The sequence below is a fragment of the Pseudophryne corroboree genome, chromosome 3 (genome assembly GCF_028390025.1).
Source record: "Pseudophryne corroboree isolate aPseCor3 chromosome 3, aPseCor3.hap2, whole genome shotgun sequence".
NCBI lineage: Eukaryota > Metazoa > Chordata > Amphibia > Anura > Myobatrachidae > Pseudophryne > Pseudophryne corroboree.
Genome location: NC_086446.1, coordinates 106,667,536 through 106,695,492, shown reverse-complemented (window position 1 = coordinate 106,695,492; position 27,957 = coordinate 106,667,536). Strand labels below are relative to the sequence as shown.

General features: G+C 48.1%; 1 protein-coding gene across 1 annotated transcript in view; it reads left to right on the top strand.

Moving 5' to 3' along the window:
* Positions 1-14,616: 14,616 nt before the first annotated feature.
* POLD4 (DNA polymerase delta 4, accessory subunit) overlaps positions 14,617-27,957 on the top strand; it is a 32,538-nt gene continuing 19,197 nt past the window's right edge. Inside the window, exon 1 of the mRNA XM_063958384.1 lies at positions 14,617-14,888. Within this exon, the coding sequence (XP_063814454.1) occupies positions 14,738-14,888 (151 nt within the window). The 5' untranslated portion in view covers positions 14,617-14,737. The remainder of the gene's footprint in view (positions 14,889-27,957) is intronic.

The following is a 27,957-nucleotide window of genomic DNA, read 5'->3' as shown; positions in this document are numbered from 1 at the left end:
CTGGAGCTACTCAGAAACTGCATGAAAAGAATTCAGAGCAGTTCTGCTAATCTTTCGTACGCACTTCTGCTAAGCTAAGATACACTCCCAGAGGGCGGCGGACTAGCGTTTGCACTGCTGCTAAAAGCAGCTACCGAGCGATCAACTAGGAATGAGGGCCCATGTGCACTGCAGGGCAGGCAGATATAACATGTGCAGAGAGAGTTAGATTTGGGTGGGTTATTTTGTTTCTGTGCAGGGTAAATACTGGCTGCTTTATTTTTACACTGCAATTTAGATTGCAGATTGAACACACCACACCCAAATCTAACTCTCTCTGCACATGTTATATCTGCCTCCCATGCAGTGCACATGGGCCTTCATTCCGAGTTGTTTGCTCACTAGCTGCTTTTAGCAGCATTGCACACGCTAGGCCGCCGCCCTCTGGGAGTGTATCTTAGTTTAGCAGAATAGCGAACGAAAGATTAGCAGAATTGCTACTATATATTTTCTTGCAGTTTCTGAGTAGCTCCAGACCTACTCCTAGATTGCGATCACCTCAGTCCGTTTAGTTCCTGGTTTGATGTCACAAACACGCCCTGCGTTCGGCCAGCCACTCCCCCGTTTCTCCAGCCACTCCCGCGTTTTTCCCTGACACGCCTGCGTTTTTTAGCACACTCCCGGAAAACGCTCAGTTACCACCCAGAAACGCCCCTTTCCTGTCAATCATTTACCGATCAGCAGTGCGACTGAAAAGCGTCGTACGAACACCAGCAAAACTGCTAAGTTTTGTGTTAAATAACTTAGCACATGCACGCTGCGTACCATGCGCATGCGCATTTAGCAGCAAATCGCAGCATAGCGAAAATCGTCAACGAGCGAACAACTCGGAATGACCACCATGGTTTTGCCCAACTGCTAACAAAGTTCCTGCTGCGATCAACTCAGAATTACCCCCAATGCCTTTTGACCTATGATGTTTGAGTGACATCCCAGCAAATTCATTTGGAAATGAAAGTGCAGACAACTTTTGTTTTATATATATATATATATATATATATATATACACACACACACACACACTCACATAGCTAATGGGGTTTTGGTTCATGGATTGTACGATGCATTTAAGCTTGCGGGCAAGCATCATGGGGCGCCATTTCACTGAAAATCCTATTCTATTACCCAGATTTTTGAGAACCTGGACACTGCTATCACATATTTTTATTTATTTAAGCAAAGTGGTCACAGGCCTCTGCACCCCAACATTGGAATGGGTAGTGCAGCGGATTTCTGTATGTGTGTGTGTTTGTGTGTGTGTATATATATATATATATATATATATATATTTATTAATTAGAGATGTGCGGCGGGAACTTTTTGGGTTTTGGATCTGGATCCCCGCTCGTGTTTTGCATCTGGATTGGTTTTGCCAAAACCACCTTTTCGGGTTTTGGTTTTGGGTCTGGATGATTTTTAAAAAAAAACATAAAAACAGCTAAAATCACAGAATTTGGGGGTAATTATGATCCTACGGTATTATTAACCTCAATAACATTCATTTCCACTCATTTCAGTCTAATATGAACAGCTCACACCTCACAATATTGTTTTTAGGCAAAAAGGTTGCACGAGGTTGCTGGATGACTCAGCTGGGCGACACCAGTGGACGGCACAAACACCTGGCCCATCTAGGAGTGGCACTGCAGTGGCAGACAGGATGGCACTTTTAAAAACTAGGCCCCAAAGAGCACATAATGCAAAGAAGAAAAAGAGGTGCAATGAGGTCGCTGGATGACTAAGCTAAGCGACACAAGTGGGTGGCACAAACACCTGGCCCATCTAGGAGTGGCACTGCAGTGTCAGATAGGATGGCAGTATTAAAAACTAGGCCCCAAAGAGCACATTATGGAAAGAAAAAAATAAGAGGTGCAAGATGGAATTGTCCTTGGGCCCTCCCACCCTTATGTTGTATAAACAGGACATGCACACTTTAACAAACCAATCATTTCAGCGACAGGGTCTGCCACATGACTGTGGCTGAAATGATTGGTTTGTTTGGGCCCACACAAAAAAAGAAGCAATTCATCTCTCCTTGCACAAACTGGCTCTACAGAGACAAGATGTCGTCCTCATTCTCTGATTCCTCACGCCTTTCAGTGTGTAGATCCTCCTCCTCACAGAGTATTAATTTGTCCCTACTGGAATCCACCATCACAGGTCCCCGTGTACTTTCTGGAGGCAATTGCTGGTAAAGGTCTTCCTGGAGGAATTTATAATCCTCATCCTCCGATTCCTCACACCTTTCAGTGTGTAGATCCTCCTCCTCACAGAGTATTAATTCGTCCCCACTGGAATCCACCATCACAGGTCCCTGTGTACTTTCTGGAGGCAATTGCTTTTAGATGTCTTCCTGGAGGAATTTATAATTCATTTTGATGAACATCATCTTCTCCACATTTTCTGGAAGTAACCTCCTATGCCGATCGCTGACAAGGTTACCGGCTACACTAAACACTCTTTCGGAGTACACACTGGAGGGGGGGCAACTTAGGTAAAATAAAGCCAGTTTGTGCAAGGGCCTCCAAATTGCCTATTTATCCTGCCAGTATACATACGGACTGTCTGTCGTGCCTACTTGGATGCTGTCACCGATATAATCCTCCACCATTCTTTCAATGGTGACAGCATCATATGCAGTGACAGTAGACATGTCAGTATTTGTTGGCAGGTCCTTCAGTCCGGACCAGATGTCAACACTTGATCCTGACTGCCCTGCATCACCACCAGTGGGTGGACTAGGAAATGTTATCCTTTTCCTCGCAGCCCCAGGGCAGGAGAAAATGAAGGAGGAGCTGTTGACGGGTCACGTTCTGCTTGAGTTGACAATTTTCTCACCAGCAGGTCTTTGCACCTCTGCAGACTTGTGTCTACTGGAAAGAGAGATACAACGTAAGTTTTAAATGTAGGATCAAGTACGGTGGACAAAATGTAGTGCTCTGCTTTCAACAGATTGACCACCCTTGAATCCTGGCAAAGCGAATGAAGGGCTCCATCCACAAGTCCCACATACTTAGCGGAATCGCTCCGCTGACCTGACTCAAGCTCGTAGCATCTGAACTGACTTCACGTGTGGCAAGTTCGAAGGGTTGGAGAATCTTGCACAACACGGAAATCATTCTCCACTGCGCTTGAGTCAGGTGCATTCCCCCTCCTTTGCCTATATCGTAGGTTGATGTACAGGCTTGAATGGCCTTTTGCTGCTCCTCCATCCTCTGAAGCATACAGAGTGTTGAATTCCACCTTGTGCTTCAGATGAAGGCAGGGCAGGTTCAGGAGTGTTTGCTGTCGAAAGTGGCCCTCAATTTTTCAGGCCACCGACAGCATCTCCTGCATGCCCCCGTCATTTAAAAAAAAAATTCTGCACCACCAAATTAATTGTATGTGCAAAACATGGGACGTGCTGGAATTTGCCCAGAATTAATGCACGCACAATATTGGTGGCGTTGTCCGATATCACAAATCCCCAGGAGAGTCTAAGTGGGGTAAGCCATTGTGCGATAATATCAGCGGTGTGCCTCTTATGGAAACCGGTGATACACAGCGTAGCCTACCTAGGAACGAGCTGGCGTTTGTGAGATGCTGCTACTGGCGCCGCTGCTGTTGTTGATGCAGGAGGCAATACATCTACCCAGTGGGCTGTCACAGTCATGTAGTCCTTAGTTTGCCCTGCTCCACTTGTCCACATGTCCGTGGTTAAGTGGACACTGGGTACAACCGCATTTTTCAGGACACTGAGGACACTTTTCTTAATGTCCCTGTACAGTCCGGAATCGCTTTCCTAGTGAAGTGGATTTGGTACTGAGGAAACACACTACCTCCATCAATTGTCGAAACCCCACTGCACTAATGGCAGATACCGGATCCACGTCTAACACCAACATAGCTGTCAAGGTTTCAGTTATCTGCTTTGCAACAGGATGACTGCTGTCATATTTCATTTTCCTCGCAAAGGACTGTTGGACAGTCAATTGCTTAGTTGAAGTAGTACACGTGGTCTTCCGACTTCCCCTCTGGGATGACAATAAACTCCCAGCAGCAACAACAGCAGCGGCAGCAGCAGCAGGCGTACCAATCAAGGATCCTCTGGAGGAATCCCGGTTAGGAGTAGACTCGTCATTCATGCCAGTGACATGGCCTGCAGGACTACTGACGTTCCTGACTGAGGGGGAAATTGACGTTGAGGTAGTTGGTGGTGTGGCTTGCAGGAGCTTGGGTACAACAGGAAGAAGGGATTTAGGTGTCACTGGACTGCTTACTCTCTTACCCAAAGTTTCTGAACTTGACAATGACTGATGAATGCGCTGCAGGTGACGTATAAGGAAGGATGTTCCTAGGTGGTTAACGTCCTTACCCCTACTTATTACGGATTGACAAAGGCAACACACGGCTTGACACCTGTTGTCCGGATTTGTGGAGAAATAATTCCACTCCGAAGAGGTGGCTTTTTTGGTATTTTGCCCAGGCATGACAATGGGCTTATTCATCCCATGGACAACAACTGTCTCCCCCGGTTCCTGATTTAAACAAACCACATCACATCAGAATCCTCCTTGTCAACTTCCTCCTCAGCACCAGCAACACCCATATCCTCATCCTGGTGTCTTCAACAGTGACATCTTCTATTTGAATATCAGAAACCGGACTGTGGGTTTCAGCACTTGCAGAGGGCGTGCTAATGGTGGAAGGAGCCACCTCTTCCCATCCAGTGTTGGGAAGGTCAGGCATCGCAACTGCCGACACACTTGATCTCTGCTTGGGGATTTCTGACACAATCTTAGAATGCACAGTTCTTTGCTGTGCTTTTGCCAGCTTAACTCTTTTCATTTTTCTAGCGGGAGGATGAGGGCTTCCATTGTCATGTGAAGCTGAACCACTAGTCATGAACATAGGCCAGGGCCTTAGCCGTTCCTTGCCATTCCGTGTCATAAATGGCATATTGGCAAGTTTATGTTTCTCCTCAGACGATGTAAATTTATTTTTTGGGGTCATTTTACTGAACTTTGGCTTTTTGGATTTTACATGCCCTCTGCTATGACATTGGGCATACGCCTTGGCAGACGACGTTGATGGCATTTCATCGTCTATGTCATGACTAGTGGCAGCAGCTTCAGCACTAGGGGGAAGTGGTTCTTGATCTTTCCCTATTTAATCCTCCAAATGTTTGTTCTCCATTATTTTTATGGAGTTATATAACAATATGCGGCACAGGAGAGCATACTCTTACACCACACAGGGCAAACCCTGTAAAAATTATTTGGATAATTACCCTTTTATTTGGAGTTATTTTAATAATATGTAGCACAGGAGAGCGTACACCTACACCACACAGGGCAAACCCTGTAAAAATTATTTGTATTTAAATAAGAATTTACTCACCGGTAATTCTGTTTCTCGTAGTCCGTAGTGGATGCTGGGAACTCCGTAAGGACCATGGGGAATAGCGGGCTCCGAAGGAGGCTGGGCACTCTAGAAAGATCTTAGACTACCTGGTGTGCACTGGCTCCTCCCACTATGACCCTCCTCCAAGCCTCAGTTAGGTACTGTGCCCGGACGAGCGTACACAATAAGGAAGGATTTTGAATCCCGGGTAAGACTCATACCAGCCACACCAATCACACCGTACAACTCGTGATATGAAACACAGTTAACAGTATGAAACAATAGAGCCTCTCAACAGATGGCTCAACAATAACCCGATTTAGTTAACAATAACTATGTACAAGTAATGCAGATAAACCGCACTTGGGATGGGCGCCCAGCATCCACTACGGACTACGAGAAACAGAATTACCGGTGAGTAAATTCTTATTTTCTCTAACGTCCTAGTGGATGCTGGGAACTCCGTAAGGACCATGGGGATTATACCAAAGCTCCCAAACGGGCGGGAGAGTGCGGATGACTCTGCAGCACCGAATGAGAGAACTCCAGGTCCTCCTCAGCCAGGGTATCAAATTTGTAGAATTTTGCAAACGTGTTTGCCCCTGACCAAGTAGCTGCTCGGCAAAGTTGTAAAGCCGAGACCCCTCGGGCAGCCGCCCAAGATGAGCCCACCTTCCTTGTGGAATGGGCATTGACAGATTTTGGCTGTGGCAGGCCTGCCACAGTATGTGCAAGCTGAATTGTACTACAAATCCAACGAGCAATAGTCTGCTTAGAAGCAGGAGCACCCAGCTTGTTGGGTGCATATAGGATAAACAGCGAGTCAGATTTTCTGACTCCAGCCGTCCTGGAAACATATATTTTCAGGGCCCTGACAACGTCTAGCAACTTGGAGTCCTCCAAATCCTTAGTAGCCGCAGGCACCACAATAGGCTGGTTCAGGTGAAACGCTGACACCACCTTAGGGAGAAACTGGGGACGAGTCCTCAATTCTGCCCTATCCATATGGAAAATCAAATAAGGGCTTTTACAAGACAAAGCCGCCAATTCTGATACTCGCCTGGCAGAAGCCAAGGCCAATAACATAACCACCTTCCATGTGAGATATTTCAGATCCACGGTTTTTAGTGGTTCAAACCAATGTGATTTTAAGAAAAACTCAACACCACGTTGAGATCCCAAGGTGCCACAGGAGGCACAAACGGGGGCTGACTATGCAGCACTCCTTTTATAAATGTCTGAACTTCAGGTACTGAAGCTAGTTCTTTTTTGAAAGAAAATCGACAGAGCCGAGATCTGTACCTTAATGGAACCCAATTTTAAGGCCCATAGTCACTCCTGCTTGCAGGAAATGCAGAACTCGACCTAGTTGAAATTCCTCTGTTGGGGCCCTTTCGGCCTCACACCATGCAACATATTTTCGCCATATGCGGTGATAATGAGTTGCTGTAACCTCTTTCCTGGCTTTAGTAAGCGTAGGAATTACTTCCTCCTTAATGCCCTTTTCCTTCAGGATCCGGCGTTCAACCGCCATGCCGTCAAACGCAGCCGCGGTAAGTCTTGGAACAGACAGGGCCCCTGCTGCCGCAGGTCCTGACTGAGTGGCAGAGGCCATGGGTCCTCTGATATAAATTCTTGAAGTTCTGGGTACCAAGCTCTTCTTGGCCATCCACGAGTATCGTTCTTACTCCTCGCCTTCTTATTATTCTCAGTACCTTTGGTATGAGAGGCAGAGGGGAGAACACCTAAACCGACTGGTACACCCACGGTGTTACCAGAGCGTCCATAGCTATCGCCTGAGGGTCCCTTGACCAGGAGCAATATCTTTTATAGCTTTTTGTTAAGGCGGGACGCCATCATGTCCACCTGTGGCCTTTCCCAATGGTGTACAATCCTATTGGAAGACTTCTGGAGGAAGTCCCCATTCTCCCGGGTGGAGGTCGTGTCTGTTGAGAAGATCTGCTTCCCAGTTGTCCACTCCGGGAATGAACACTGCTGACAGTGCTAACACATGATTTTCCGCCTATCGGAGAATCCTTGTGGCTTCTGCCATCGCCATCCTGCTTTTTGTGCCGCCCTGTTGTTTACATGGGCGACTGCCGTGATGTTGTCTGATTGGATCAGTACTGGCTGGTTTTGAAGCAGAGGCCTTGCTGGCCTCAGGGCATTGTAAATGGCCCTCAGATCCAGAATATTTATGTGTAGGGAAATAAACTGACTTGACCAAAGTCCCTGGAAGTTTCTTCCCTATGTGACTGCCCCCCAGCCTCAAAGGCTGGAATCCATGGTCACTAGGACCTAGTCCTGTATGCCGAACCTGCGGCCCTCTTGAAGATGGGCACTCTGCAGCCACCACAGTAGAGATACCCTGGTCCTTGGAGACAGGGTTATCAGCCTATGCATCGGAAGATGCGATCCGGACCACTTGTCCAACAGGTCCCTCTGAAAAGTTCTTGTATGGAACCTGCCTAATGGGATTGCTTCGTAAGAATCTACCATTTTTCCCAGGACTCGCGTGCAATGATGCACCGCTACCTATTTTGGTTTCAGGAGGTCTCTGACTAGAGATGACAACTCCTTGGCTTTCTCCTCCGGGAGAAACACTATTTCTGGTTTATGTCCAGAACCATCCCCAGGAACAGTAGACGTGTCATAGGAACCAGCTGTGACTTTGGACTGTTTAGAATCCACCTATGCTGTTGTAGCACTTTCCAAAATAGTGCTACCCCGACTACCAACTGCTCCTTGGACCTCGCCCTTATAACGAGATTGTCCAAGTACGGGATAATTACAACTCCCTTTTTTTTGAAGGAGTATCATCATTTCGGCCATTACCTTGATAAAACACCCTCGGTGCCATGTACAGTCCAAACGGCAGTGTCTGGACTTGGTAATGGTAATCCTGTACCACAAATCTGAGGTACTCCTGGCGAGGATGGTAAATGGGGACATGCAGGTAAGCATCCTTGATGTCCCGGGATACCATGTAATCCCCCTCGTCCAGGCTTGCAATAACCGCCCTGAGCGATTCCATCTTGAACTTGAATTTTTTTATGTTCAAGGATTTTAAATATAAAATGGGTCACAGCGAACCATGCGGTTTCGGTACCCCAACCCGTGTGGAATAGTAACCCCGTCCTTGTTGAAGTAGGGGCACCTTGAGTATTACCTGCTTGGAATACCGCTTATTAATTGCCTCTAGCACAGCCTCCCTGCCTGAGGGAGTTGTCAGCAAGGCATATTTTAGGAAACGGCTGGGGGGAGACATCTCTAATTCCAGCTTGTACCCCTGAAATACTACTTGGAAGAAACAGGGATCCACCTGTGAGCGAGCCCACTAATTGCTGAAATTTTTTGAGGCGGCCCCCCACTGTACCTGGCTACACCTGTGGAGCACCCGCGTCATGGTGTGTACTCACAGGAGGCGGGGGAAGAATCTTGATTCTGGGAACAGGCTGACTGGTGCAGCTTTTTCCCTCTACCCTTGTCTCTGTACAGAAAGGAAGCGCCATTTGACCCGCTTGCTTTTCTGAAGCCGAAAGGACTGTACCTTTTTCTGTGAGGAAACCTGAGGTAAAATTATTTCTTCCCAGCAGTTGCTGTGGATACGAGGTCCCAGAGACCATCCCCAAATAATTCCTCACCCTTATAAGGCTCTCTATGCGCTTTTTAAGTCAGCATCACCTGTCCAGTGACAGGTCTCTAATACCCTCCTGACAGAATGGACATTACATTTATTTTGGATGCCAGCCGGCAAAATATCCCTCTGTGCATCCCCCATATATAAGACAACGTCTTTAATATGTTTTTATGTTTGCCAACTATTATCCCTGTTTGACAGGGTCACCAACCACGCTGCAGCAGCACTATCTGCAGGTCTCAGTCTAGTACCTGAGTGTGTAAATACAGACTTCAGGATAGCCTCCTGTTTTTTATCAACAGGTACCTATTAAAGTGGCCGTATCCTAAGACGGCAGTGCCACCTTTTTTGACAAACGTGTGAGCGCCTTATCCACCCTAGGGGATATCTCCCAGCGTAACTTATCCTCCTGGCGGGAAAGGGTACGCCATCAGTAACTTTTTTTTTTTTTTTTTTTTTTTTTTTTTTAACGGGGGAACCCACGCTTTTCACACACTTCATTTATTCATCTGATGGGGGAACAAAACACTGCCTGTTTTTTCTCCCCAAACCTAAAACCCATTTATAGAGGTTAAAGTCAGAAATGTATAACACATTTTTTATTGCCGGGATCAAGTCCCGGATTGGATTGTGTATATGTCTCCACCTTGTCGACACTGGAGTCAGACTCCGTGTCGACATCTGTGTCTGCCATCTGAGAGAGCGGGCGTTTTTGAGCCCCTGATGGCCTTTGAGACGCCTGGGCAGGCGCGGGCTGCGAAGCCGGCTGTCCCACAGCTGTTACGTCATCCACCCTTTTATGTAAGGAGTTGACACTGTCGGTTAATACCTTTTACCTCTCTATCCACTCTGGTGTCGGCCCCACAGGGGGCGACATCACATATATCGGCCTCTGTTCCGTCACCATATAAGCCTCCTCATTCAACATGTCGACACAGCCGTACCGACACACCGCAGACACACAGGGAATGCTCTAAACGAGGACAGGACCCACAAAAGCCCTTTGGGGGGACAGAGTGAGAGTATGCCAGCACACACCAGAGCGCCATATACTGCAGGGACTAACTGAGTTATGTCCCCTATAGCTTTATATATATATATAATGTATACTGCGCCTAAATTTAGTGCCCCCTCTCTCTTTTTTTAACCCTTGTAGACTGCAGGGGAGAGCCAGGAAGCTTCCCTCCAACGGAGCTGTGAGGGAAAATGGCGCCAGTGTGCTGAGGAGATAGGCTCCGCCCCTTTTTCGCGGCCTATTCTCCCGTTTTTTATGGACTTCTGGCAGGGGTATTTACCTCATATATAGCCCCTGGGGCTATATATTGAGGTATTTTTGCCAGCCAAGGTGTTTTTATTGCTGCCTCAGGGCGCCCCCCCCCCAGCGCCCTGCACCCTCAGTGACCGGAGTATGAAGTGTGTGAGAGGAGCAATGGCGCACAGCTGCAGTGCTGTGCGCTACCTTGGTGAAGACTGAGTCTTCATGCCGCCGATTTTCCGGACCATCTTCTTGCTTCTGGCTCTGTAAGGGGGACGGCGGCGCGGCTCCGGGACCGAACATCAAGGCTGGGCCTGCGGTCGATCCCTCTGGAGCTAATGGTGTCCAGTAGCCTAAGAAGCCCAATCCGGCTGCAAGCAGGCGAGTTCGCTTCTTCTCCCCTTAGTCCCTCGCTGCAGTGAGCCTGTTGCCAGCAGGTCTCACTGAAAAGAACAAATTCTAAGACTATAACTTTCTAAGAGCTCAGGAGAGCCCCTAGTGTGCATCCAACCTCGGCCGGGCACGAAATCTAACTGAGGCTTGGAGGAGGGTCATAGTGGGAGGAGCCAGTGCACACCAGGTAGTCTAAGATCTTTCTAGAGTGCCCAGCCTCCTTCGGAGCCCGCTATTCCCCATGGTCCTTACGGAGTTCCCAGCATCCACTAGGACGTTAGAGAAATATTACTAACCCCTTTATTTGGAGTAAATAATTTACAGCACAGGACAGCACCACTGGATTTATACGGCAGTACCCCTGGACTTATACGGCAGTACCCCTGGACTTATACGGCAGTACCGCTGGAGTTATACAGCAGTACCGCTGGAGTTATACGGCAGCACCGCTGGACTGGACTTATACGGCAGCACCACTGGACTTATGGCAGCACAGGACACCACCACTGGACTTATTGCAGCACAGGACACCACCACTGGACTGATGCAGCACAAGACAGCACCACTGGACTGGACTTATGCAGCAGCACCACTGGACTTATGGCAGCACAGGACTCCACCACTGGAGTGATTGGACTGATGCCGCACAAGACAGCACCACTGCACTGGACTTATACAGCAGCACTGGATTTATGGCAGCACAAGACACCACCACTGGTCTTATGGCAGCACATGACACCACCACTGGAGTGACTGGACTGATGCAGCACAAGACACCACCACTGGACTGATGCAGCACAAGACACCACCACTGGACTGGACTTATACAGCAGCACCAATGGACTTATGGCAGCACATGACACCACCACTGGAGTGACTGGACTGATGCAGCACAAGACTGCACCACCGGAAAGGACTTATACAGCAGCACTGGACTTATGGCAGCACAGGACACCACCACTGTACTTATGGCAGCAACGGACATAACCAATGGACTGATGCAGCACAAGGCAGAACCACTGGACTGGACTTATACAGCAGCACTGGACTTATGTCAGCACAGGACACCACCACTGTGACTGGACTGATGCAGCACAAGACACCACCACTGGAATGATACAAAAGAACAGGTCGCCACCCCACGCGCCATGCCACTTTCCCGCACAGACACTGAGGAGACACATCCTCTCGCTACACTCTCCAGCACTGAAGTGAAAATGGTGGTGACGCGCGGCTGTTTATATGGAATCCAAAACCAGCGAGAATCCAACAGCGTAATGATGATGTTTTGCCTCGTTCTGGTTCCCGAGTCTGGTGGGAAAACCTAACCCGGACTCAGAGCTTGAAGTTTCCGAACCAGCTCATCTCATACATACACACATATATATATATATATATATATATATATAAAGCAAAGAAGGCTGCGGTACTCAGAGGCTTAAATCAGTGAAGCAGTGTATTAAAAATAACACATGGTGTCCAACGTTTCGGGGTCGACACACCCCTTGCTGTTTATCCTTGACAAAGGGGTGTGTCGACCCCGAAACGTTGGACACCATGTGTTATTTTTAATACACCGCTTCATTGATTTAAACCTCTGAGTGCCGCAGCCTTCTTTGCTTCTTTCATATCCTATGTATCCTGGAGGCACCGGAGCACTAGATTTAATAACCAGGGGAGTGCCGGTCCACACATTGCCTATATATATATATATATATATATATATATATATATATATATATATATATATATATAATTGGTTTGTTTTTTTATTTGACATGTGATATATTTTTACGGATCAGTTTGTTTCCCTCTGCTGTGTCCCCCACTCCTGCAATCAGCTGTGCACTTCTGTGCATGATATACAAAATACACCCCTCCCTGTTTGAAAGAAATCTTTATACACCTGACCTACCCACTCAACAAGTGAGTCTCGGTACGCTGGATGCTATTGATTTGGACCATCTATTATTAGAATTGTAAAACAAAAACCATATAAAACGGTACTACACATTGGGGGGAATTCAATTGTTTGAAAAGTCAGTTTGGTGTCTTTTTCCCCCTGTCTATTAGATAGGAAAAAAACAGACACCCAACCGACTTTTCAAACAATTGAATATCCCCCCATTGTGTCAATTTTTATTTTTATTTACATGAATCACCACCGGAGGGAAAACCTGTTTTAGAAGAGGATCTACCATCAGTGAAACAGTGGACTCATTGGTTTGATTTCTCATATGTATTGCCTTTGATCTATTGTCACATCTTGTGTATTTTGTGTATTACTCTACCTGACTTGGGCAGATTCTTTGACAATTTTATTTGGACGTGCACTCCATCTTTGCGCCCGGAGTCCCTTCAAATCCGTTTTCTTTAACCTCTGCGCATGATGCCTGTATCTTTGAATTGTTGCAATTTTCTTCTCTTATTTTTATATTTATTTTAATCTATTTTTAACTTTAAGATATCTGGGTTCTCAGCTGTCTCACTGGCTAACACATGCACAGATCCACAGAGATTGCCCTGGCGAAATGGTAAATTAATTCTTACCACGTGAGAGCCGTATCGCTATAGCAACAAAGTTTTACTCACCTACCCCTGAGATATAGCTCGATAAATTAACATTTAGGCCGGTATTCAATTAGCTGTGGTAATTGGAAAGTATGGTGCCCCCATGCTGTCCAGTTCCTACAATTCAGAGGTAGCCAATGTGTGGTTCATCCGCCAGTGCCGATGTAAAACCTGGGGATACCTCCCTTTCCCAAGCAAACAAGAAATTATCTCTGGCACAGTGTACTCATTACCCCTAAATGAAATCCACAAATAAGGGAAATACAGCAGCTAGCTACAGAGAAAAAAGGATGAAGTCTTAAGGACAACAGATTAGAAATTGGCTGCGCTCAAATTCCGTATATGAATAAATGGGTATCTCGACAGTATCGCAGGCTAATTTATATTTACTTACCTACGTAGAAGCTGCACCCACACCCATTGCTTCTTAGCTTGGCAAGCAGGGGGTGGCAGCCACATCCTATGATCCCCAGACTGGGAGTCTGACATTATAGTCAAGTGCCACACAGTCCCAGCGTAACAATGACATGAAGAGGCAAGAGTCAGCAGCTTCACATGGAACAATCTCATACAAGGCTCATTATCTTAAGTGCCCCCTGAACAGGAATCAGCTGTCTAAGTTCACTTAACGGTAGCACTGGCTTTGTCTCCAACTTTTATACAACTACAATTCCCAGCATGCTTAACCTGCTGGGACAGCTTTTCCGATAATGAGCTGTCCTGGCGATGAAAAGCGCATATGTGGCCGTTGGTCTGCGAATGCATGCAGTAATAGGGAACGGAGAGGGATCATTTGGATCCCTCTGTGGCATTCTTTACTTCCGGGAACGTTACACTTGTCGAAGTTTAACTTTTTTTATTGTAGTACATATCAGGAAACTGCGGCTTTCAAAGGTTTTACTACTATTTTTATGCATGATACATCCTTCCCTTTGAATATCATAATAAACAAGGAGAAATGTGAGCACACACATATTGTTAACGTATTTCCAGGTGCACCCTATTCGTTGAAAATAATCATGGACGAATTGATTGATCGAATGATATTTTGTTTAACTATCTTCGTCTCATTTGGCATTACTAACCAAGAAAGACAAGTGACTTTATCGGGTTGGAAAAAAAGTCCTATTTTAGAAAGAAAGAAAGAAAGAAAGAAAGAAAGAAAGAAAGAAAGAAAGAGAGAAAGAGAGAAAAAAGAAAGAAAAAAATCTAAAACACACGGATACCCTAGTTTGCACATAAAAACATGTCCAGTCATGTACATTACACAATCAGAGGTAGGAGCGTGCACTTCCCCAATTCATCCAGTAGGTGTCGTTGTTTATTTATATTCATAACAGGAATCGTTTCGCATGCCCAGGCAGTGACATGACATATTAATAAGCTCAGGGCAGGAAGCTGGAGGTAAACAGGGAAAGAGACTGCAGCAGTGAGAGACATACTGCACATCTCTGAGTATGGACGGAGAGCGCCGGCTGACTGACTGTCTGCGGGTGGTGAGACATGGCAGGGAAAGGAGCAGTCTTGCCAAGGGGAAGGAGGAAGAGAGAGCCAGTGTGGGCAGGAAGAGGAGCGCAGTAAAGAGAGAGAGCAACACTGAGCATGAGGGTAATTGTACTATCACTGGCTGTGTAGTGTGACTGTCTGACCTGTGTGTGTGTGTATACTAAGCAATCCTCCCCTTTGATGGTGCCATAGGCTCTGCTGGTCTCCCACAAGTGCCCCTAGAATGTTGCAGCTTGTTGGGATCCAGGGCCGGTTCTAGCCCTTGTGTCACCCCGGGCGAAAGTAGAGGCGTGGCTTCATAAAGCGGCGTGGTCAGTTATGCCCCCTGTAAAGCTGTGCCCTCAGTAGAGTTGTGCCCCCGTTTGTGCCCCAAGTAGAGTTGTGCCTGCAGTAGAGTTGTGCCCCCGTTTGTGCCCCCAGTAGAGTTGTGCCACTTACAATTAATACTCACCATCCCCGCTCCTGATTCCCGACCGCTGCTGACCTCTGTCTCCGGCCGCCGGCGCCGCTCCTCGGATCTATGGGAGAGACGTCATGACGTTTCTCCCATAGCACAGCATAGACACTAGAGGTCAATTATGACCCCTAGCGTCTATGTGCTGGTCCCACAATGCCGTGCGCTGCACGATGACGTCATCACGCACCGCACAGCAGTGACAGCACCGGGGGCACCACCAGTAGCGGATCTTGACATGGCGGCGGCGCCCCGGGCAAAAATCCTGTGTGCCCGTAGCAGATCCGCTACTGTTGGGATCACTCTACTTTTCTCTAACGTCCTAGTGGATGCTGGGGACTCCGTAAGGACCATGGGGAATAGACGGGCTCCGCAGGAGACTGGGCACTCTAAGAAAGATTTAGTACTACTGGTGTGCACTGGCTCCTCCCTCTATGCCCCTCCTCCAGACCTCAGTTAGAATCTGTGCCCGGACAGAGCTGGGTGCTTTTAGTGGGCTCTCCTGAGCTTGCTAATAAGAAAGTATTTTAGTTAGGTTTTTTATTTTCAGAGAGCTTCTGCTGGCAACAGACTCTCTGCTACGTGGGACTGAGGGGAGAGAAGCAAACCTACTAACTGCGGCTAGGTTGCGCTTCTTAGGCTACTGGACACTAGTTACTAGCTACTGGCTATTAGCTCCAGAGGGATCGAACACAGGACCTGACCTTGTCGTCCGTTCCCGGAGCCGCGCCGCCGTCCCCCTCGCAGAGCCAGAAGACAGAAGCCGGCAGAAGCAAGAAGACATCGAAATCGGCGGCAGAAGACTCCTGTCTTCACATGAGGTAGCGCACAGCACTGCAGCTGTGCGCCATTGCTCCCGCATTACACCCACACACTCCGGTCACTGTAGGGTGCAGGGCGCAGGGGGGGGCGCCCTGGGCAGCAATTAAGTACCTCCTGGCAAAAGCAGCATATATACAGTTGGACACTGTTATATGCATGAGCCCCCGCCATTAATTTTACACAAAATCGCGGTAGAAGCCCACCGCTGAGGGGGCGGGGCCTTCTTCCTCAGCACTCACCAGCGCCATTTTCTCTCCACAGATCCGCTGAGAGGAAGCTCCCCAGGCTCTCCCCTGCACGATAGAGAGGGTGTAAAAGAGAGGGGGGGCACATAAATTTGGCGTAAAAACAATATATACAGCAGCTACTGGGTTAACACTAAGTTACTGTGTGATTCCTGGGTCATATAGCGCTGGGGTGTGTGCTGGCATACTCTCTCTGTCTCTCCAAAGGGCCTTGTGGGGGAACTGTCTTCAAATAGAGCATCCCCTGTGTGTGTGGTGTGTCGGTACGTGTGTGTCGACATGTCTGAGGTAAAAGGCTCCCCTAAGGAGGAGATAGAGCAAATATGTGTGTGAGAGGGTGTCTCCGTCGACAACGCCGACACCTGTTTGGATATGTGTAAGAGCTGAGGTGAATTTATTGCACAAAAGATTAGAGAACAGACAGGAAATTTACCCTTGTCTGTCCCTATGTCACAGAGACCTTCAGAGTCTCACAATGTTCACTATCCAAAATTATAAACACTGAGATCGACACGGAGTTTGACTCCAGTGTCGACTACGATAATGCAAAGTTACAGCCAAGATGGCTGAAAGGTATTCAATATAGGGTTATTGTAATAAAAGATGATTTGCATATCACTGATGACTCATTTGTCCCTGACACAAGGGTACACATGTTAAGGGGAAGAAAGCTGAGGTAAATTTCCCTCCTCTCATGAGGAAAAAGAGCGGGAAACTCCAGACAAGAGACTGCAGCTTCCCACAAAAAATTCCCAAGCAGTATCCTTTCCCCACTAGGGCCAGGATGTGATGGGAATCTTCTCCTAGGGTGTCCTGTTTGCCCAGAAGGTAGCACTAGCTATTCTCAGGGATCCTGCAGATAGCGTGCACATTCTAGTATACTACTCAGACCGGCGATTGTGTCGGCATGGGTTTATAGCGCTGTGGCAGCGTGGACAGGTACCTTATCAGCAGAGATTGAGACCCTAGTATGCATATAGATATATATATATGTATATATAGAAATATATATATTAAAGATGCTGCCGATGTAATTGTTTTTATATGACATACTGTTTGATTCACTGTAATCAGGTTTATATGCTCACTCTAGCTCAGTTGAGCGTGTTTTGTATTTGTGAGCAGTTGTATCACATGAGATTGTCACATTCGTGTTTTGTTATTGTTTGTAGGGCTCCCAGCGCGTTGCCACGGGGACCGGCTGACGTGATCGCGTCACTTCCGGCCGGGCCGTGCTGCCGAAACCGGAAGTGCGGGACATGAGACGCCGGACACTCCGTGGTCCACGCAGCTGAGAGTCATGACTATGGGGGTAAGTGGGATTTATGGCTCTATTTAAACACTGTTTATGCACTGTGTTGTTGTCTGAGGAAGGGGACACGTCCCCGAAACGTCACCTGTTTGTTTCAATAAAGACTCCACGGCGTGGAGGTCGTTTTTCACCATTTACAAGACTGTGAGTGCCACCTGTTCTTTCCTATTGCATGTGGGTGGACCAGCATGTCCACAAGGAAGGGCACCTCAGCAAGTTATCAGGAGGAGTGCCGGGGCAAAATTTTGTGTATATATATATATATATATATATATATATATATATTAAACATGCCCAAAGAGACATGAGTATACTGGGTCCTAGAGTCAAAGCTATGTCGATTTCTGCTTGACGTGTCCTGTAGAATATGCAATGGACAGATGATGCCGACTTAAGAGGCATGTGGAAGGCTGAGGATTGTGTGAAGAAGGGTTCTCGGACCTGGTCTCCACAGCTATAGCTGGTAATTCTGATATTTTGCCTTATATTCCTGCACAGTCTAGGAAAGCACGACATTATCAAATGCAGCCTTTCGAATAAAGAAACAAGAAAGTCCGAGGTGCGTCCTTTCTTGCCAGAGGCGGGGGCAGAGGAAAGAAGCTGCACAACACAGCTAGTTCCCAGGAACAGAAGTCCTCCCCGGCCTCTACAAAAATCCACCGCATGTCGCTGGGGCTCCACAGGCGGAGCTAGGCCCGGTGGGGGCACGCCTTTGTAAGTTCAGCCACAAGTGGGTTCACTCCCTGTTAGATCCCTGGGCAATAGATATTGTGTCTCAGGGATACAAGCTGGACTTTGAGAAGATGCCCCCTCACCGACGGCCCTGCCGGCTTCTCCCCACGAGAGGGAAACAGTGTTAACTGCAATTCATAAATTGTATCTTCAACAGGTGGTGGTCAAGGTTCCCCTCCTTCAACAAGGAGGGGGTTATTATTCGACCATGTTGTAGTCCTGAAACCAGACGGTTCGGTCAGACCCATATTGAATTTAAAATCCCTGAACATATACCTGAAAGGGTTCAAGTTCAAGTTGGAATCGCTAAGAGTGGTGATTGCAAGCCTGAAAGGGGGAGATTTTATGGTGACTCGGGACATTAAGGATGCATTCCTTCATGTCCCCATTTATCCACCTCATCAGGCGTACCTCAGAAATGCGGTACGGGATGGTCATTACCAATTTCAAACGTTGCCGTTTGGTCTTTCCACGGCCTTGAGAATATTCACCAAGGTAATGGCGGAAATTATGGTGCTCCTGCGGAAGCAAGGTGTCACTATTATCACATACTTGGACGATCTCCTCATAAAAGCGAGATCAAGAGAGCAGTTGCTGAACAGCGTATCGCTTTCTCCGGCTGGATTCTATATATTCCAAAGTTGCAGTTGGTTCTTACAGCTCATCTGCCTCTCCTAGGCATGATCCTAGACACAGACCAGAAAAAGGTTTATCTCCCGATAGAGAGAGCTCAGGAGCTCGTGACACTGGTCAGGAATCTATTAAAACTAAAACAGGTGTCAGTGCATCACTGCACTCGAGTCCTGGGAAGGAGGGTGGCATCATACGAGGCCATTCCCTTCGGCAGGTTCCATACCTTCCAATGGGACTTACTGGACAAGTGGTCCGGATCACATCTTCGGATGCATCGGTTAATCACCCTATCCCCCAGAGCAAGGGTGTCTCTCCTGTGGTGACTGCAGAGTGCTCACCTTCTCGAAGGTCGCAGATTCGGCATTCAGGACTGGGTCCTGGTGACCACGGATGCAAGCCTCCGAGGGTGGGGGGCAGTCACACAGGGAAGAAATTTCTTTTTCATCCACTAGGGGTCACTGGAGTACTCTTGGGATATGGACGGGCTTCCGTAGGAACACAGCACTGAATATTTAAATTTAGTAACACTCCACCCCTCCATATCCCCGAGCACTTACTCAGTGTTTTTTCTGTGCTGCACGTGGCAACACATGCTTAGCTGAAGTCAGAAGAAAGTTTTATTTTTCATTTTTATTTTTATTTTTTCTACTGTTTGACACATCCCTGTCCCCCTTCCAAAAGGCAGGGTCAGGGATAGTGCAGCTGCTGATTGCAGCACGGGCGTGTCGGGCCTCTCTGAAAGAGCTCCCTCACAGCCCTCACATCCTCCTGCACTGGCTGGCCGGCGCTTACTGAAAAGCCCCGTCGGAGCCTCCGCACGTCTGCAGGAGTGAGGTATGTGAAACGGGGCGGTCAGCTCCCGCTGCCGCCCCGACGTATGGGGACATAGTGCTGGGTGACGGCAAGTGGCAGAGCGGCTCTCCCCTCTCAGCCTCCGGCATCTTCCCGCTCAGGCGCCCGCCCATTCCGGCCCGCTCAGAACCTCCGTGCAGGCACGCGGCTCTCTCCACTCAGACGCCCGCACGTTCGGCACGGACCTCCGTGCAGGCGCCGCGGCTCTCCCCACTCAGACGCCCGCACGTTCGGCACAGACCTCCGTGCAGGCGCAGCGGCTCTCCCCACTCAGGCGCCCGCACGGTCGGCACAGACCTCCGTGCAGGCGCCGCGGCTCTCCCCGCTCAGGTACCCGCCCGTTAGGCCACAGCCTCCGGCCAGGCACCTCGGAACAGCAGCGCTACCTGGGTAGCTGACACGCTATATATAGGAGCCCACCGCTGGGACACACGAGGCACATAGCGCTCTACGATACCCGCTGGGGGCCCACACGCTGCGCTGCCGCTGTAATAAGATAAACAGCCATTACAGGGGGGACATATCAGTGAAATACTGCAGCAGCAGAGGGATTATTACAGTATAATCAGTGAATGCAGCACTGTGATTATATGTATAAGTAGAGCAGGGCAGCCATTTTTAACAGCTTCCTGTGTCTTCCTCTGTGATTCCAGAACGTTCCTGTCCTACATCTCTTCTCCACCGGAGGCGCAGGGGTGTTCGTGGGAATTTGGGATCAAATTTCATAGTACTGGCCACGTGTATTGCACTGGGCCAGATATATATACAGAGCCACCTTATTGCTATTTTACTGAGCCGTGCAGGTGTCTGTGTTTTGTGTATTGTATTGTCTGTCGCCATAATGAGTAAGACACCAGCAAAAACTAAAAAGCATATTTGCAAAGTATGTGGCAGTGTGTTACCGGATGGATCTACCACATGTAACGTATGTTTTGTGGATTCCGTTCAGAATACCATTTCTGCTCCGGTTTTGCAACCAATTTCATCACCGGACCCTCCGTGGGGTATGTTAGTAAATGTACTGGAGAAATTTCAGACAGAAATGACCGCTGCTCGTCTGGAGCGAGAAACGCTAAGAGCTGAGTCTAGGGTGAGACCGCCAGAACTACCGGAGGCGTCTCAGCCTTGCGTAGGGTCCAAATCCATTTTGGGCAAACGGGATAATTTTCATATGTCTTATGATTTTCCAGTGTCTGCTATGTTGCAGTCTGACGATTCCATCCCAGACCTCACGGAACACGATGAGGGGGAGGAGGGCGAAGTGGAGTCAGACGGCGAGGATGTTAACAGTTCCGGCATTGATGATCTCATCAGAGCGGTACGGCAGTCGCTAAGGTTTCCTGAAGCTGAGCAGCCTCTCACCAATGATCAGGTCATATTTACTAAACGACGGAAGACGCCAGTAAGTTTTCCTGTGTCGGATTCTCTAAATCAGATGTTAGTAGAATCCAGACAGAATCCAGATAAACGGTTTTCTATACCTCGCAGATTTAAGTCTAGTTATCCGTTTCCAGAATCGGTAACGGGTACATGGGAGAATCCACCAATAGTTGATTCTTCAGTGTCAAAGCTTACCAAGAAATTAACCATACCAGTGCCATCAGCTACTACGCTTAAAGATCCGTCAGATCGTAAGATAGAAACTATGCTTAAATCCATGTATGTAGCAGCAGGTGTGATGCTAAGACCTGGATTGGTTGGCATTTGGGTCACTAAGGCGCTCATAATATGGCTTACAGAACTCAAATCGGCTTTACATGACGAAAACCTGATAATTCAGGTGAATCAAATGATTGAGGCTGTAGAGTATCTCTGTACAGCGTCTACTGACGTCTGTCAGCTCACTTCTCGTATTTCATCTTCGCTAGTTACGGCACGAAGAGCACTCTACCTGCGTACTTATCAAGCGGAGGCAGAGGTCAAACGAAGTATAGAGGCGTTGCCTTACGATCGCAAGAAGTTGTTTGGTCCAGAATTGGACGCATGGATTAAGGAGGCTACGGGAGGTAAGTCTGTGTTCTTACCATTGCCTCCACCTGCGCCAAGAAGAAGGTACGCTGGACCTTCGTTCAAATCCTTTAGACCTCAGCCCTTTCGAGGACGTGGCAGAGGATCCGCCACGCCAGCTAGACGTGGTCGAGGACGTGGTTTCCGTCAAACCAACACAACTCGCCAAGACGCTAAGGTTACCGACAAGCCAGTGGCATGACGGGTTACCAGCCCATCTCGGATCTCCAATTGTGGGAGCACGCCTTCACACGTTCCATGGGGCGTGGTTCCACACGTCCGCGGAGGGCTGGATTCGCAATTTAGTGTTAAAAGGTTACAAAATAGAGTTCGACTGTCTTCCGCCTCTGCGGTTTTTCAAGACAGGTTTGCCTCTGTCGGACGACAAGAGGACAGTTTTGCAAATTGCCATTCAGTCCTTACTGGATTCGGCAGTGTTGATTCCGGTCCCTGTACACCAACAGGGTCAGGGTTATTATTCAAGTCTATTTGTGGTCCCGAAGCCGGATGGCTCAGTCAGACCAATATTGAACTTAAAGGGCCTCAATCAGTACGTAACTTACTACAGATTCAAAATGGAGTCTCTACGGTCGGTGATTGCGGGGTTAGAGACCAAGGAATTTATGATTGCGCTAGACCTCAAGGATGCGTACTTACACATTCCGATTTGGCAGCCTCATCAGAGGTTCTTGCGGTTTGCAATACGCCAGAACCATTACCAGTTTCAGGCTCTGCCGTTTGGCCTGTCATCAGCGCCTCGGGTATTCACCAAAGTAATGTCTGTGATGATAGCTCACCTCAGATCCCTGGGAGTGACGATAGTTCCGTATTTAGACGATCTGCTCATCAAAGCTCCGTCTCAACAGATACTTACCCAACATGCGCTGCTAACTTACAATGTATTGGTTCACCACGGTTGGATTGTCAATTTCAAGAAATCACATCTGATTCCGTCTCAACGCCTTCAGTTCCTAGGTATGATTCTCGATACGGTCAATCAAAGGATTTACCTACCACAACAGAAAGTACAAATGCTACGCCATCTAGTACAATTAGTACTCAAACCACGCACAGTGTCGGTACACTTGTGCATTCGCCTGTTAGGCACAATGGTGGCAGCTTTCGAGGCGCTTCAGTTCGGGAGATTTCACTCTCGTCCATTTCAGCTGAACGTGCTTGCCCAGTGGTCGGGCTCGCATCTGCAGATTCACCACAGAGTGAGGTTGTCACCAATAGCAAGAGTTTCTCTGCTATGGTGGCTCAAGGAACACAATTTAACCGCAGGAAGACGGTTCGGAGTTTGCAATTGGATAATTCTAACTACGGACGCCAGTCTCAGAGGTTGGGGAGCGGTAATTCAAAATTGTCAGCTCCAGGGTCTCTGGGCGGATCACGAAAAATTGCTGTCAATAAATGTTCTAGAACTCCGCGCGATTTTCAATGCGCTACGACAAGCGGTGCACATGGTTCGCTCTCAGCCTGTCCAAGTGCAGTCGGACAATGCGACAGCGGTCGCATACATCAACAAACAAGGAGGAACGAGAAGCCGCATGGCAATGCGGGAAGTAGCTCGAATCCTCAATTGGGCAGAATACCACCAGGTGATATTGTCGGCCGTGTTCATTCCGGGAGTGGACAACTGGGAAGCGGATTATCTCAGTCGTCGGGATCTTCACCCAGGCGAATGGTCATTAAATCCAGAAGTGTTTCACATGTTGGTTCAGCGATGGGGTTATCCTCAGGTGGACCTGATGGCATCTCGACACAATCATCAAACGCCCCAGTATGTGTCCAGAACAAGAGATCCAAAGGCAGTCGCGGTGGATGCTCTCACTGTCGCGTGGCCGTACAGTCTGGTGTATCTGTTTCCACCGTTTCCGCTGCTCCCTCTGGTGCTAAAACGGATCAAAAGAGAGTCGCTCACAGTCATACTAGTGGCGCCTCATTGGCCTCGGAGAGCTTGGTTCTCGGATCTTCGAGGATTACTCGCAGACGATCCGTGGCCGCTCCCGATACGTCCAGACCTGTTACAACAGGGTCCTTTTCTTTACCCCGATTTAGCGCGGCTGCGTTTGACGGGGTGGCTGTTGAGACCGCCCTCTTAAAAAGAGAGGGCATTCCAGATTCAGTTATACCAACCATGTTACGAGCTAGAAAGCCGGTTACGGCAGCTCATTATTACAGAATATGGCGAGCCTATATAGGTTGGTGTGAAGCTCGGAAATTTCCGACATCAGCTTTCAAGTTATGCCGCCTTTTGTTGTTTCTACAATCAGGCTTAGATGGAGGATTGCGTTTATCTACACTAAAGGTGCAGGTATCTGCTTTGTCAATTTACTTTCAAAGACGATTGGCTCTATTGCCGTCTATACGCACCTTTCTCCAAGGTGTAATCAGGGTACAGCCTCCTTTCATTCCACCTACAGCGCCATGGGACTTGAATCTGGTTTTGGAGTTCTTACAGTCTTCATATTTTGAACCCTTACAACAAGTGGATATAAAGTTTCTCACTTGGAAAACAATTTTTCTCTTAGCCTTAGCTTCGGCAAGGCGTGTTTCGGATTTGGGTGCCTTGTCATGCAAGCCACCGTATTTGGTGTTTCATGATGACAGAGCGGAACTTCGGACGAATCCCGCCTTCTTACCAAAGGTAGTGTCATCTTTTCACATCAATCATCCAATAGTAGTTCCTGTGTTGACAGCACATTCTGGAACTCTGGATGTGGTTCGTGCGTTACGCGTTTATGTAACCCGAACGTCTTCAGTTCGTAAGACGGATACGTTATTTGTTCTCTATGATGCTGCCAAGATGGGTTGGCCAGCATCTAAACAAACTTTATCCAGATGGATAAAACTGACCATACGCCAGGCTTACCTTCATGCTAGGTTACAACCGCCTACGTCAGTAACCGCTCATTCCACACGTTCTGTGGGAACTTCATGGGCAGCTGGTCGTGGGGCTTCTGCGACGCAGCTTTGCCGGGCGGCTACATGGTCTTCAGTGCACACGTTTGTGCGCTTTTACAAGTTTGATACTTTTGCGGCATCAGCATCTAGCTTTGGCCGCCTAGTGTTACAAGTGCCAAACTGCTCTCCCGCCCACGGGGGAAGCTTTGGTACGTCCCAAGAGTACTCCAGTGACCCCTAGTGGATGAAAAAGAAAATAGGATTTTGGTACTTACCAGGTAAATCCTTTTCTTTGAATCCATAGGGGTCACTGGACGCCCACCCAGAGCAGTTTACTTACTTGGGGTTAGTTCTGAGGATCTTATGGTAACACATTTTCACCGACTGGTTCAAGTTACAAGTGCTGGTTAGGGTGTCAACTGTTAGTTGTCAGTAACGTTATGGGTTAACTTCGTTATTGTCAGTTATGTTATATGTAATACTCCATTATTAACCTCTCTTAATTCCTGTTCGGCTCAGTAAAAAACACTGAGTAAGTGCTCGGGGATATGGAGGGGTGGAGTGTTACTAAATTTAAATATTCAGTGCTGTGTTCCTACGGAAGCCCGTCCATATCCCAAGAGTACTCCAGTGACCCCTATGGATTCAAAGAAAAGGATTTACCTGGTAAGTACCAAAATCCTATTTTCCAAGGGCTGTGGTCAAGGCAGGAGACTTGCCTTCACATCAATATCCTGGAACTAAGGGCCATATACAAAGCCCTAAGTCAAGCGGAGACCCTGCTTCGCGACCAACCGGTTCTGATCCAGTCAGACAATATCACCGCAGTGGCTCATGTAAACCGCCAAGGCAGCACAAGGAGCAGGGTGGCGATGGTAGAAGCCACCAGAATTCTTCGCTGGGCGGAGAATCACGTAAGCACACTGTCAGCAGTGTTCATTCCGGGAGTGGACAACTGGGAAGCAGACTTCCTCAGCAGGCGCAACCTCCACCCGGGAGAGTGGGGACTTCACCAAGAAGTCTTCTCGCAGATTGCAAATCGACGGGAACTGCCACAGGTGGACATGATGGCGTCCCGCCTCGACAAAAAGCTAAAATGGTATTGCGCCAGGTCAAGGGACCCTCAGGCGATAGCTGTGGACGCACTAGTAACACCGTGGGTGTTCCAGTCGGTCTATGTGTTTCCTCCTCTTCCTCTCATACCAAAGGTGCTGAGAATTGTAAGAAAAAGAGGAGTGAGAACAATACTCAGTTCCGGATTGGCCATGAAGGACTTGGTACCCGGAACTGCAAGAAATGCTCACAGAGGCTCCATGGCCTCTGCCTCTCAGACAGGACCTGTTGCAACAAGGGCCCTGTCTGTTCCAAGACTTACCGCGGCTGCGTATGACGGCATGGCGATTGAACGCCGGATCCTAGCGGAAAAAGGCATTCCGGATGAAGATATTCCTACGCTGATAACGGCTAGGAAGGACGTGACAGCAAAGCATTATCACCGTATACGGCGAAAATATGTTGCTTGGTGTGAGGCCAGGAAGGCCCCTACAGAAGAATTCCAGCTGGGTCGATTCCTGCACTTCCTACAGTCAGGAGTGACTATGGGCCTAAAATTAGGGTCCATAAAGGTCCAGATTTCGGCCCTATCCATTTTCTTTCAAAAAGAACTGGCTTCACTGCCTGAGGTTCAGACGTTTGTTAAGGGAGTGCTGCATATTCAGCCCCCTTTTGTGCCACCAGTGGCACCTTGGGATCTTAACGTGGTGTTGGGTTTCCTGAAATCCCACTGGTTTGAGCCACTTAAGACTGTGGAGCTAAAGTATCTCACGTGGAAAGTGGTCATGCTGTTGGCCTTAGCTTCGGCTAGGCGTGTGTCAGAATTGGCGGCTTTGTCATGTAAAAGCCCCTATCTGGTTTTCCAGATGGACAGGGCAGAATTGCGGACTCGTCCGCAATTTCTGCCAAAGTTGGTGTCATCTTTTCATTTGAACCAACCTATTGTGGTGCCTGCGGCTACTTGTGACTTGGAAGATTCCAAGTTGCTTGACGTAGTCCGGCTTTGAAGATTTATGTAACCAGAACGGCTGGAGTCAGGAAGATTGACTCGCTGTTTATCCTGTATGCATCCAACAAAGTGGGTGCTCCTGCTTCAAAGCAAACTATTGCTCGCTGGATCTGTAACACGATTCAGCAGGCTCATTCTGCGGCTGGATTGCCGCATCCAAAATCAGTTAAAGCCCATTTCACAAGGAAGGTGGGCTCTTCTTGGGCGGCTGCCCGAGGGGTCTCGGCATTACAGCTTTGCCGAGCTGCTACTTGGTCGGGTTCAAACACATTTGCAAAATTCTACAAGTTTGATACCCTGGCTGAGGAGGACCTTGTGTTTGCCCATTCGGTGCTGCAGAGTCATCCGCACTCTCCCGCCCGTTTGGGAGCTTTGGTATAATCCCCATGGTCCTTACGGAGTCCCCAGCATCCACTAGGACGTTAGAGAAAATAAGATTTTACTCACCGGTAAATCTATTTCTCGTAGTCCGTAGTGGATGCTGGGCGCCCGTCCCAAGTGCGGACTTTCTGCAATACGTGTATATAGTTATTGCTTAATAAAGGGTTATGTTATATTGGCATCCATTGGTTGATGCTCTGTTGTTTGTTCATACTGTTAACTGGGTAAGTTTATCACAAGTTATACGGTGTGATTGGTGTGGCTGGTATGAGTCTTACCCTGGATTCCAAAATCCTTTCCTTGTAATGTCAGCTCTTCCGGGCACAGTTTCCTTAACTGAGGTCTGGAGGAGGGGCATAGAGGGAGGAGCCAGTGCACACCAGTAGTACTAAATCTTTCTTAGAGTGCCCAGTCTCCTGCGGAGCCCGTCTATTCCCCATGGTCCTTACGGAGTCCCCAGCATCCACTACGGACTATGAGAAATAGATTTACCGGTGAGTAAAATCTTATTTATCTGCCTGAACTTGCATGGTGTCAGTCAGTCATTCGCAAAAACAATAGGTAGCCCTGTTTGCCTTGGTTAAATAACACAAAAGCACCGCCTATGGGCACGTTTATACTTTGTTGCCCAGTGATCACTGAAAAGGTTAATGCTTATGAGTAAGCGGTATCCGGTCTCTATGTTGACCACACTTAGGTCGGCAGTCATTACGTCTATTGGTCGACATGACAAAAGGTTGACGTGAGTTTTTCACAATTTTTTT